This window comes from Sturnira hondurensis, unplaced genomic scaffold (genome assembly GCF_014824575.4).
Source record: "Sturnira hondurensis isolate 20B ecotype Veracruz unplaced genomic scaffold, ASM1482457v3 Scaffold0001872, whole genome shotgun sequence".
Classification (NCBI taxonomy): domain Eukaryota; kingdom Metazoa; phylum Chordata; class Mammalia; order Chiroptera; family Phyllostomidae; genus Sturnira; species Sturnira hondurensis.
The window spans coordinates 26,506,916-26,518,986 of record NW_028074503.1 but is presented as its reverse complement, the minus strand read 5'-3'; the positions used below and the strand labels follow the sequence as shown (position 1 = coordinate 26,518,986).

Genomic DNA, 12,071 nt, shown 5'->3' with positions numbered 1-12,071 from the left:
AAGGCTCAACTGGAAAAGGAGGGTGTACTCAGCTCACACAAAGGGCTTAACTCGATTACCCAGCTTGGATGGTAGGGGAGGCTGTGCCAATGGACTCTACAAGACAGCTACTACATTAGGTTATACTACCAAGACAGAGTCAAAGCAGCTCCACTTAATACATAGAAACAAACATAGGGAGGCTGCCAAAACAAGTAGAGAAAGAAACATGTCCCAGATGAAAGAACAGATTAGAAGTCCAAAAAAAGAGCTAAATGAAATGGAGATAACCAATCTATGAAATGCAGAATTCAAAACACTGGTTATAAGGTTGATCATGGAACTTAGTGCGGACCTCAGTAGCATAATAAAGATCCAATCAGAAATGAAGGATATACTAATTGAAATAAAGAAAAATTTACAGGGAAAAACAGTAGAGAGGATGGAGCCAACAGTCAAATTAATGATTTGGAACATAAGGATACAAAAAACAACCAATTCGAACAACAAGAAGAAAAAAGAATCCAAAAAATGAGGGCAGTATAAGCAGCCTCTGGGACAACTTCAAGAAGTCCAACATTTGCATTATAGGGGTGCCAGAATAAGAAGGCAAAGAACAAGAAATTAAAAATCTATTTGAAAAAAATAATGAAAAAACTTCTCTAACTTGGTGAAGGAAATAGACATGCAAGTCCAGGAAGCACAGAGAGTCCCAATTATGATGGATGCAAAAGGGCCATCTCAAGAGAGAGTATCTTCAAAGCAGCAAGAGAAAAGCGGTTAGCTACCTGCAGGATAGTTCCCATAGACTGTCAGCTGATTTCTCAAAAGAAAAGTTTCAGGATAGAAGAGATCAGCAAGAAATATTCAGTCATGACAAGCAGGGACCTATAGCCAAGATTGCTCTACCCAGCAGAGCTATCTTTTAGAATCAAAGGGCAGATAGAGAGCTGCCCAGACAAGAGAAAACTGAAAGAGTTCATCAAATAGTTCACCAAACTATTATTATATGAAATGTTAAAGGAACTTATTTAAGAAAAAGAAGATCAAAACAATGAACAATAAAAGGACAAAAACACATATCTATAAAAATTGAATCTAAAAAATAAACTAAGCAAACAAGAAGAATGGAGACAGAATCATGGGTATGGAGAGCATTTTGCTGGTTTTCAGGTATAGAGAAATGGGTGAGGAGGTGAGGGGATTAAGAAGTACAAATAGGTAGTTATAGAACAGCCATGGGGATGTAAAGCATAGTATAGGAAATGGAGTGGCCAAAGAACTTAAGGCATGACCCATGGACATGAACAATGGTGAGGGATTGCCTGAGGGAGGGGGGGGTGCTGGGTAGAGGGGTGCAAAATGGGAAAAATCAGGACAACTGTAATAGCATAATCAATAAAATATAATTAAGAAAAATAAAAGTATAGTAGAGTAACATGACTTTTGCTTACATTCAACAATACCTGCCTAGGAGATTTTGTCCAGATATAAAACAAATAATGTGCCTTTTGGCAATCTACCTTGAAAGCATTCTCACCATTATGCTAAAATTTTGTAGGCATAAAAGGCAAAAATCTGAGCAGAAAAAAAACAGATTTCTATCAAGTCTCAGGCAGAAAACTAGCTTAATGTGTGTGTAGGTGTTGTGAGCCTGCACTATGAATTCGCACGAAAATTTACTGACTACTGATTGTAGAGAAAGGAATAAAAAAGGGGCTACTTTCTTTTCTTCTCTCATGCAATGATAGTTTGCTTCATGGGTGTTAGTGTGGATATTGTCCTAGACACAGTTCACGTGCCATCCCAGGTTTGCTCAACTTCACCCACTGATCCTTGTCACGAGCCACTACTGTGTGCTTTGCTCTCAAGCCCCTGGCACCAGTTCATGCTCTTCTTAGGGCCGTGAAGTGCTGAGCATGGCTGCCTCCCTAGACCAAGCCACCCCTGCACACGTGCTCACTGACAAGGAGAGAATTCCACATTTGCACATACCCCGGAAGCTCTGGCGTGCCAGGGAGCTCTCTGTAGGTACAACTCCAACCCGCCAGGGCATCCTGACTAATGATAAAAAAGAGAGAAACTGCTCACACTTCTTATCTAGCCATTGACGGAGACATATAGCCTCTCAAGGGACACCATAAGAGGTTAAGGAGGCTCTGTATTTGTTCTAAACTGTGGTCAGCTCTTAATAACATGTGGCCATGATCTGACCTCTTTTCTTTCCTGGTGTGAAAACTGGGTTCAGCTTTCATAGAGAAGTTTGATGTACCATGAGTTCCACCAATATTGCTATAAAAGTGAATTTGCCTTCATACTCATAAAATGTTGGACACTCTGTTTATTCCCCAAGCTACCCTTCTTCCCAGTTTCCATCATCTCCATTGTCACCCCTGGAGATTGGGGGAGGTGAGATCAAAACAGCTTAAGTTTGGAACCATTTGATTAGATGACTTTTAAGAGTTATTAGTTTATAATTGCAAAGTTATTTGACCACAGGAGCTATGCCGAATCAGCAATGCTGAGAAACTAATAAGGATAAAAAAATCTATGACACATTTATTAAGATAATGATCCAGAAACAAAATATATAGTGAAAGCATTATAGAAAATATTATGTTAAAAATATAACAGGTATTCTTGTTCAGACCAATAAATGTTACCTGTGAGGAAATAACAAGAATGCTCCCTTGAGGTGAGAATGTATACTATTCGTAAAGCATTTAGTTCACCAAAAAATGCACAAAGCTCCACCACGTGCACACTGACCTGTGAACAGGTACCAGAGGTTGTTTGGCTCCAGTGTTTCCATCTCTCCCCTGCGGGTTGTCTTTCTGTGTCGAATTTTGTAGCCAGTAATAAATCCATTCTGTGTTCCTGATGGAGGAGGCAGCCAGCTTACTTTGATGCTCTGTAAAGTAAGAGGTGTAAACTAAAACACTGGAGAAAGGATGAACAGGGCAGAGTAAAAGAATGACTGAAACCCAAGTGCAAAGCAGAGAGGCAAGAACTGATAGGGATTTCCCTTTAGAACCAAATGCAATTCATTCTTATAGTTTGGCAGTATTCCTAGTCATCTCATTTTGACAAAAACACACAATTCATTTGGTTGGCTAAGTTCTTTAGCAGATAAACTAATATAATAATATAAAATAATGACATATGAATAATGATACGTTGTCCCTGGCGCCCAAAGAACCCACAGCCTTAAATACACACAGACTCACTCATTCCCTACTAACCCCCATGTACACATGTGTAGCATGTTCTTTGCTTTCAGGTTTTGTTTTACAAAACAAGATTAGATGGCTATTTATATCTTCTAGTTATATTCCACTACTCATTTTTATTTTTCAGTGCTTCAAGGTAGCCACAGCAGACAGCATCAACATGGAGCAATTTTACAAAGGAGGAAACTGAGGTGCAGCACCAAGTGAATGGGCAGAAGTCACCTTGCACTGTCACTAGAAGGCTGTCCAGCTGTTCAGTCTAATGTTTTTCTCTATCATTTAATATTATAATAAATAACCTACTTGGCTATTCTACTCACCTAAATTCTCGTACAAAATATTCTTGAAAGGAATAAAACTGAATTTAAATAATTCGATTCCATTACATCCAGTAGGCCTTCCCATAAGTAGCTTTTGGTAAATCGAGAAGGCATCATTTTCTAAGGACTACACACATGTTTTTTAAAAAGTCAAAATTGGGGGGCAGGGTGGAAGGGTTTTCAGGAACAACTATAAAGGACACATGGACAAAATCCAGGGACAGTGGAAGCAGGGGAAGGAGGTGGGGGTAGCTGGGGTGGGGCATAGTGTTGAGGGGTAAATGCAGACAACTGTACTTGAACAACAATAAAATAATTAAAAAAATAAATCAAAAGTCAAAATTAATTTCAAATAGAAAATAAAAATATGTATGAAGATATTAAATCTTAGACCAAGAGGCAAAATCTTATGGTTTCTAGTTAATCTTTTGCTATGGCTTCGCTGAGTGAGCGCTCATCTGTCTTATAATGACCAAAATTTCAATGCACATACTTAACAAGGGAGAATAGCTGTGTGCTTAATTAGTAAGTCACCAAATGACTACTATCACTTTATAAGCTGAAGAACTCAATTATACTAGTGATTACATGAAAAATATTTAGTTTTGACATAAGTAATTTTTATTTATCATATTTGGGGATTTCCAGCAATTACATAAATTATTCCCACTTAGCCAATACCTTAATATCAGTGACTACAGCAATTAATTAAAAGAACCATTTATATACCCTACATGCCAGTAGGTTCACCCTCTTAGCAGTTATTATTCATCTTTGGAAGTAATTCTATCATGTTATCCATCCTCATAGGTGGGTAGCAGCTAAATTTATCAGCATCTTTTATGCCTTCTCATTGATTTCAAGCAAACACCAGCAGATGGCAAAAACCCTGGTGTTCACATTCTGTCTGTGTAACTTCTTCTGCAGATAATGTGGCTGCACATCCCAAATTATATTGTTTCTGGAAGTTAAATGAAAGTGTCCAGCTCCTATTTTTTATTTAATGGTCTAATGTATTTCTTTCCTATATAAGGTCTGTTCTGCCAGGGCTCAGTAGCTCAGACTCATTGCCTGTTCCCTCACCAATCCACCGAAAGCTGTCACTGTGATGGGTACATTCTTGTAATATGACCTAATCATCATGGGAAGACCAGGTAATGATTTTTATTGAAAGTGCTTAACATATGACCTCTGACTTTTGAAAAATCAATTCTAGTAGCTGTGACTTGACTTTTGGCCTTTTTATTACTTGAGAAGGAGAAATTAATCCTTTTCACTGTTTCAGTGAAATAATTTCACTTTCTTCTTTTCAGATTTGGAAAAAAAAGAAAAACTGTAAAACTAAACTTTCTCAAGTTCCTCCATTCCCATTTTTAATACCATTAAAGAATAAATTAGTGTACAAACAGCATGGTGGAGAGCAGCCGGGTTTACTGATTTGAAAGAAAGAGTCTCATTGGCATTTATTCCCTAATGGTCTGAGATAGCCCCATCCAATTTGGTGATGTGGCATTATCCTTTCCAGGGCCCCATCAATGTATCCCTTTATCTTTCCTTCATTCTAGGTGGATATGAATAATAAGTAAAAAAACAGAAAAAAAAATCCCTGAAAAGCCCAATGCCTCAACTTTTTTTCAGAAACCACATTTCACAATCTTCTATTTTTAATTCTACGTAACCAATTGCACACTGATATTTTTCTTATTCTCTTTAGAATAAACTGCAGGAAAAGACGAACTCCTCTCAAAATATATTCAGCTTCTTTAGTAAAGAGCCTTAAAAAATTCTAAGTGGTTTTATCTGGATAGCATTCCCACAGGACAGAATTTGGCAGAGCATCGTTCCAAAGAAGGTGCTAGTAGCAGAGAAGAATGCCTTGGTTGAAACATAGCAGGAATCTAAGGGTCTTAAAACTAAAATGAAAATCAGTTCTCCACTCTGCCCCTTCTTTCTGTATTGAATTGCTGGTGACTTGTTGAATCTCCTGTAAAGTTGCTTGAAGAATCAAATATGTTTCCATGAGGCCCTAGGGATTTTTATTAAAGAGTGCCCATCAGCATTTCAGAGAACCTTTTTACTGTATCCCCCATCTATCCCCTTATTTACCTTCCCTTTGCCAGTACCCTGGTTCAGACCTTAATTAATCATTGTTCAAAATAGTGCCATAACTAATTGACTCCCGTGCCTCCAGTGTCTAACTGCTCACGCCCTTACCAGCCCTCTTCCTTACTCTAAATGAGCCAGTTAAGCTCTCTGAGTCCACACTTTCTCATCAGCAATATGAGCTAATAAGCGTGCCTACCTCAAAGGATTGCAGTGTGGATCGCAAGAGATAATGGGGACACGCTTGGAAATTTCATCAGAGAGCTGGTGCATAATTATTATGCAATAAACTGTAAATACTTCAGGGAAGAAAGGGAAATGAAAGGGGTGAAGGTGATCAAATCAAGAGATTAGGAGATGGGGCATGGGGAGCGGGCAAGTAAAGAAAGGCAAAAATGAACATGGGTAAGAAAAAAGTAAGCAAAGCCATTACAGTGACAATGCTCAGAATGCGGACTTAGTTATTCGTGTACTGACTTTGGTTTTCCTCTGCATACAAAAGGAACACTGAGAGAGCTATGCTACCTAGCAACATGTTTAAAATGCCCTTTCTTCCATAAATATTTATTGACCAATTTACTCTCGAATACAATTCACATTTCTTACTGCAGCCAGAACCTTCAGGCACGGGTGGTAAAAAAGAGACCAAGAAGTAAGGTGGAGATGAGAAAAATGAAAAAAAGTGAAGAGACATAATATATATTTTTGGAAGTAGACCTGATAGGACTTGGTGATTTATCAAATGTCAGGTATAAAGGAGAAAAGTCATTAGGAATGACTCCTAAGGTTTCTGGCATTAGCAACTCAGTAGACGATAGTGCATTTACTGGGATGAGGCAATCTGGAAAATAATCTACTTTCAGAAAATAGTTCACTGGACCTGCTGGCTGCGTCAATAAGTGACAATTCATGGCAGATATAGAAACGAAGGCTATGCATATTGATAATACTCTATCTAGCTAGTGCCAGAAAAGGCATTTTTAATTCTATCATTTAGAATAAATAGTAATATCAAAAATTATATGATACCAGCACAACATTTAACCTTTGACATTTACTTATCTAAACACTTGGTAAATATTTCTATTGATCACCTGAAATCGAATTGAATTTTAAATTGGAATAGGAACTAATTTACTAATAAAATAGTACTTTAAACTCTGTTATGTTTATAACTGTGAGAACAATTTCCAAAAACTGGTTTGCTTTTTTGTAAACCTATACACTGAATGACACCAACCAGTATGGATTTGATAAAATGTCAGTAAGATAGTATAAAGACCTCTATTTTTCCTTGAGTTATATATTATTCTTGAGGACCTGGCATGTTTTTACTTCACTATCATAAACATGCAATCTGTTGTGATAAGCAAAGTTAGAAATTTGGGTAGCATGCTAAAATTGGCATTCTTGAGTTCACGTAGGCAACTGTTATTTAAAATGACCTAAAGCCATGTTAGCAAGTACGTTGTAGAACACATTTCCAGACTGAAGACTGCTAGTAACACATGAATTTTGAGTTAAATATATATGCAATTGTAAAAATATGGTTATATGTAAATTGAGTTATGTTTAATATTAAATAAAATTTTATAAAACTTCATTAAATTCAGGCAAGAAATGCTGCTTTGTTTTTCAAAAAATGAAAGCTAACCTGTTGTAATATTATTTAATGGCTTTGGAATAATACAAACGTTTCTTCACCAGTAGGTTTGTTTAGTTTATACAAACTAAAAATAGTCTTCCAAAATTAAAAAAGTCTTCCCTTTGTTCCTGCCTTCCTGGCCTGCTGCTCCTCCCAGCTAGTGCTGGTCGGACTCCTCACAGAAATTGAGCTCGACTTGACCTACTCTGGAAAAATCCTGCCCCGGTTATTAATATGCTAAGCCACCCTGGAACAATTTCTCAGGTGGCTCAACTTCAATTCAAATACTGCAAATCCACTTTGAGTTGGGTCCCAGTTTTAGAACCTGGGTTTCTCTGGTCAGGACGCCAGCGTGTGTCTTTATGAATGTTCTTTTGTGATGCTGCTCTGCCTGGTTCCTGAAAGACTTTTAAGACATCCAAGGCCAAGTCCTCCTGCAGGTAGTCCATGAGTCTGTCAGAGGCTGCCTGACGTCCCCAACAAGATTTACCTGCCTCTCTGAATCTCTAGCCATGTTATCTGCTTTCGTACTCTGAACTGCTCAAAACTACTGACCTTCTGAATCACCCACCAAAGCTCTTTCTGACACCTCTCACCAGGCACAACTACCATCTACCAGTTTCTGTGCAGACTGTGATCAGATTTACTGAAGGAACACCCCTAATCACTGTACTTCCTCCTGGATTTGGGGGCACAACCCCCGTGACAGCGGCTCAGAATGCCACACTCATTCACCCTAGATCTTTCGTTTCCAAGGATAGGCAATGAGCACACAGCAGATTTATTTTTTAAGTTCACACACAGTGCGAAATGCCATCAAGTACATGCTCCATTTCCTACACGGGCCATTTGTATATGTCTTAGCTAAGTTAAACTGGGCTACGACTAAATGGATGGGAAATTGACACGCCACCACTTTGCTCCTTAAATCAAATTCTGAGAGCTCAACCTTGGCAATTCCAAAGCCCAAAAGGGGATTTGAGCTGATAACTTAACCTAACCCACTTCATTTTAGCAGCACAGGGGGCTTGAACCAGTAAGCGAAGGTCAAATATGTTTCCAAATATTCACTGTGAGGTTCCCAATCTATCGTTGTGTGTGGAGACAAAGAGCACCATGGGTATACTGATAATCTGGTACCCTGGTAGACTGGTATTTTGCATAGTTTCAATATAATATTTTATTTATATTTCTTGGGTTATTTAAAGATGAGGTTCAGAGTTCTACTAGGAAAAAAGTGGAATAGTTGAGTCTGGCCTGTAGAATCTTCTCTCGTGATATGGCTAATTCAATTCTGGCTCCAAATTTGCATGCCTGTTCTATACAATACATGCTAGACGTCTATCAGGAACTAACTGCAACTGTTAAATAAAGCTCAAATTTTAGGCACAGGGGCATGGACATATACTAATATCTTCTTAATTTTTATAGCTGTATGCTTAGAAAATTTTATTAGATGTTCTATCTAGCATGCAGTTTCAAACTGTTGTTTACAGAAAGAATAGTGTCCTGCATATAAAAGATATTCTGTAAGTAGAATAGCATGAATTACAGAAAGCATAATCTTCCACTCCCAGTTTTTCTTTAATTTGTTAAGTGATGTTAGGAATCATTTAGCTAAAGGCATCAATTGTAGATCTCATGATCATCCCCTTTCCCATGCATTTGTTTGGAGGTGATGAATGAGAAAAAACGTAGAAACTTCAAAACACTGTGAAAGACAAAGTTCGACTCTTCTGTTATTTTGTAAGCGTCATTATCATTAGCAGTAGTTGTGTGTACATCTGCTTTAAAGCACAGAAAAGGGCCCTGAACAGTGAAGCAATTTTTCATAGAACTGAGTCGTGAGGTCACTTTGGCCTTACATGATTGGACATTGAAGACATAAAATAAATGAATGAATGGTTATCAGTGAGACTGAATTATCTTCATGAACACCTCATTAGATCACAAAAACTAAATGACACCATCTTGGAAAATAACTTTCTTTGCCACTCAAAAATCCTTCATTGCAATGTGTGAACAGCGTGGGTTCTTTACGGCAGATTTCACCATATTCTGATGGGTGGCCCACAGAAACACTGAGTTCTCCATTGATTACCAAAATGCTGTTGGAGCTTTCTCAAATATGTAACTATGTACGGTTTTTATTACTTTAGGAAAAATCATTTAATCTTTCCTGCTAGTCAGTCCTTCTTAGTCAACTAAAAAAGTTAACTGAATACTCCTAAACTCACAGAAAATCACCCCCAAGCACAAAGTATGGTCTCTAAATGGGGAAAAAGAGGAAGAGGTAGAATGGGTGTGCACCTAGCATCTTCTTCTTTGTAAACTCCTGGGTTTAAAATGGCACATTTTCATGCGATATGCACAGCCTAGCAGTCAGGCCTGTTTTCTTCTAGATCTTAGAAACTAGGAATGCAATTTCAAGAGGGTATTCACATTTTGACAAAATTCCATTACAAAAAAAAGCAATTTGGTTGTTCCCTAGAGTTCATGATAAAGTGATCTTACGAGTAATAGATTTCAGAATTTGTCAGTATCAATAGACTTTATTCTCCAGTGCCTAAGTCATTGCCTGGAAGTAAGCTCGCTGTTTAGAGAGGATCATTAACTCTTTCAGATCACTAGGTCCTTTCTCAGACTGCTCGTTTCTACTAAATAAAACTGCTAAAAGCAATATAATAGCCTTGATGCAGAAACCAGAGTGAAAGCCAGAACACAAATACATCAGTTGTGTTATATGCAAAATTAAACCCTTGAAAGGCACAAGAAAATAGACCTACGTATAATTTAAGGCAGAAAATACAGTGTCCACTCTTTCCCATTCCTCTCTTTGTTGTAGAACAGAAAGCAACATGCTAGTTGAGCAGCAGGTGAATGGCGCAACTCCAGAATAATTGATTTCACCAGATATATAAGCACCCTGAGGCAAAGAGATAAGAGTTTAAATACTGGTTTGTGCTGCGTGAAAATTCTTTCATATATGGGATAAAGTGCTTTTATCAGGAATAACCAGTCAGATTTCAGGGTGCTGCAACAATACACTCCTTCTAAAATGATCGGGATACACCAGCTTGGTTTGTAAAAGATGAAACATTAGTTTCAAGGTTGTACAATGCTCAGTAAGAGAATAAAAACCATATTTTTTAGACCTTATACTCAAAAAATCTTTCTAGAGTAATGAAACTGGGGCCTTTAAAATTATTGTTACAAAAATATATTGTCTATCTGATGTTTGATGGATGAAACATAATTGTAAATGAGTTGCATCCTGTACAGAATTATCCTTTTTTGGTTTTTATGTATATTAAAATTTAGACATGGTCAATATTCAGGAATAAACACATACAACTGAGTCTATATTATACAGGAAAATAAAATCTTATTATGAAACTATTGAAAATGCAAAAGTGGCTATGTAACAAGAGGCCTGTCTTCACACAAACTGTCAGATTAGGCCCTAAGTAATTAATCTCCGAAACCAGCAGGCTTACGATCGCAGAGCAACCATCTCAAAGACACGACTTCCCATGTAATTACATGGGACATTACAATGTATTTAGGAGGTCATTTGTTACAATGTAGAGTAATTACAGAGTTCTTCCATAGCTATTTATGTCTCATAAAATGAAGTGAGACTAAATATTTTAATTGTGTTGGAGAAATAAGGGAAAATATTTGAGTTCCAAATGTCAGGTGAGATTATAGGTCAGATTCACATAACTCATATTAATAGCCAGCTGCTTCAAGAATCACAATTGTTCCATGGTACTTTCTTGTCAGAAATGAAGGTCTGAGAAATAGTCTTTCAAGGATGCAGTAAAAGGAAGTGTTCTCAGTTTTGAGCTTCCGTTAATGCCAGAAGACAGACCAACCATATGAATTACTAATTACACTTCACATTCAAACCATAAGTGTCCAGGTGTCAATACAGTTGCTGGATTAAAAGTAATGTCATACACACTGTTTTTATAAATGACATCCCATACAACTAGACAGTGTAATAAAACAGTAGTCCTTTTGTTTTTTACTTCTGCTACTTTGTATAAAAATACAAAGTATTTGCTCAGTTTTTCAGAGCCCCTATTCTAGAATACACAGCCCAAAACCCATTGTAATTTTTTCTTTCTTTCTTTTTTTCATAATTATTTTATTATTGTTCAATTGCCATTGTCTTAAAAAGAGGAGTCTTTGAGTGAAATTTTCAATGTGGGTTTTTCCCCAAGTTTCTTCTGCTTGTCTCAGCCTATACTTGAAAATTTTTACTTCATCTAACAGGTGACTTACAGCAGCCAACAGAAGAGCTTTTTACATCAGAAACACATTGACATAAAAAATAATCAAGCGGTCTCAGAATTACATTGCTAATCTTATAAATTGTAATTGGAAAACATTTTTGGATTGTTAATGATCTGTTCTCTTTGGATTAATGCCCAAAGCAAATCTTGCTATTATTTATATGCAATGCTTTACTAATTTATTCATTAAAGTTGTGAAAGGCTTGCTGCTCTGTTCCTGGCGTGGTGCTGTCATAGAGGCGTGCGCACCTAACACACTTTCCTGGAACAGCAGGGGCTGTTCCAGTGACAGGTTCTATGATGCTGTTGGTAGAACGGCCTTACTAAATCTATTAAGATAATCAGACACCCCACACTATGGTCTCTTTGTGGGAGAACAGAGTTTATTTATGCCTATCAGTTAGGATGGTCAATATTTGATAAATCATGAAATGCAAATAATATTACCCAGCCTCGCTTAGTCTTGATAAGCTTCCTGCTACCAATGTGATTT

The 12,071-nt window shown here is 37.3% G+C and overlaps 1 protein-coding gene across 1 annotated transcript in view; it reads right to left on the bottom strand.

Annotated features, from left to right (window-relative positions):
- LOC118980204 (netrin receptor DCC-like) overlaps window positions 1-12,071 on the bottom strand; it is a 90,428-nt gene that overhangs the window by 63,742 nt on the left and 14,615 nt on the right. The window contains exon 2 of the mRNA XM_037036688.1: window positions 2,749-2,890. Within this exon, the coding sequence (XP_036892583.1) occupies window positions 2,749-2,890 (142 nt within the window). The remainder of the gene's footprint in view (window positions 1-2,748; window positions 2,891-12,071) is intronic.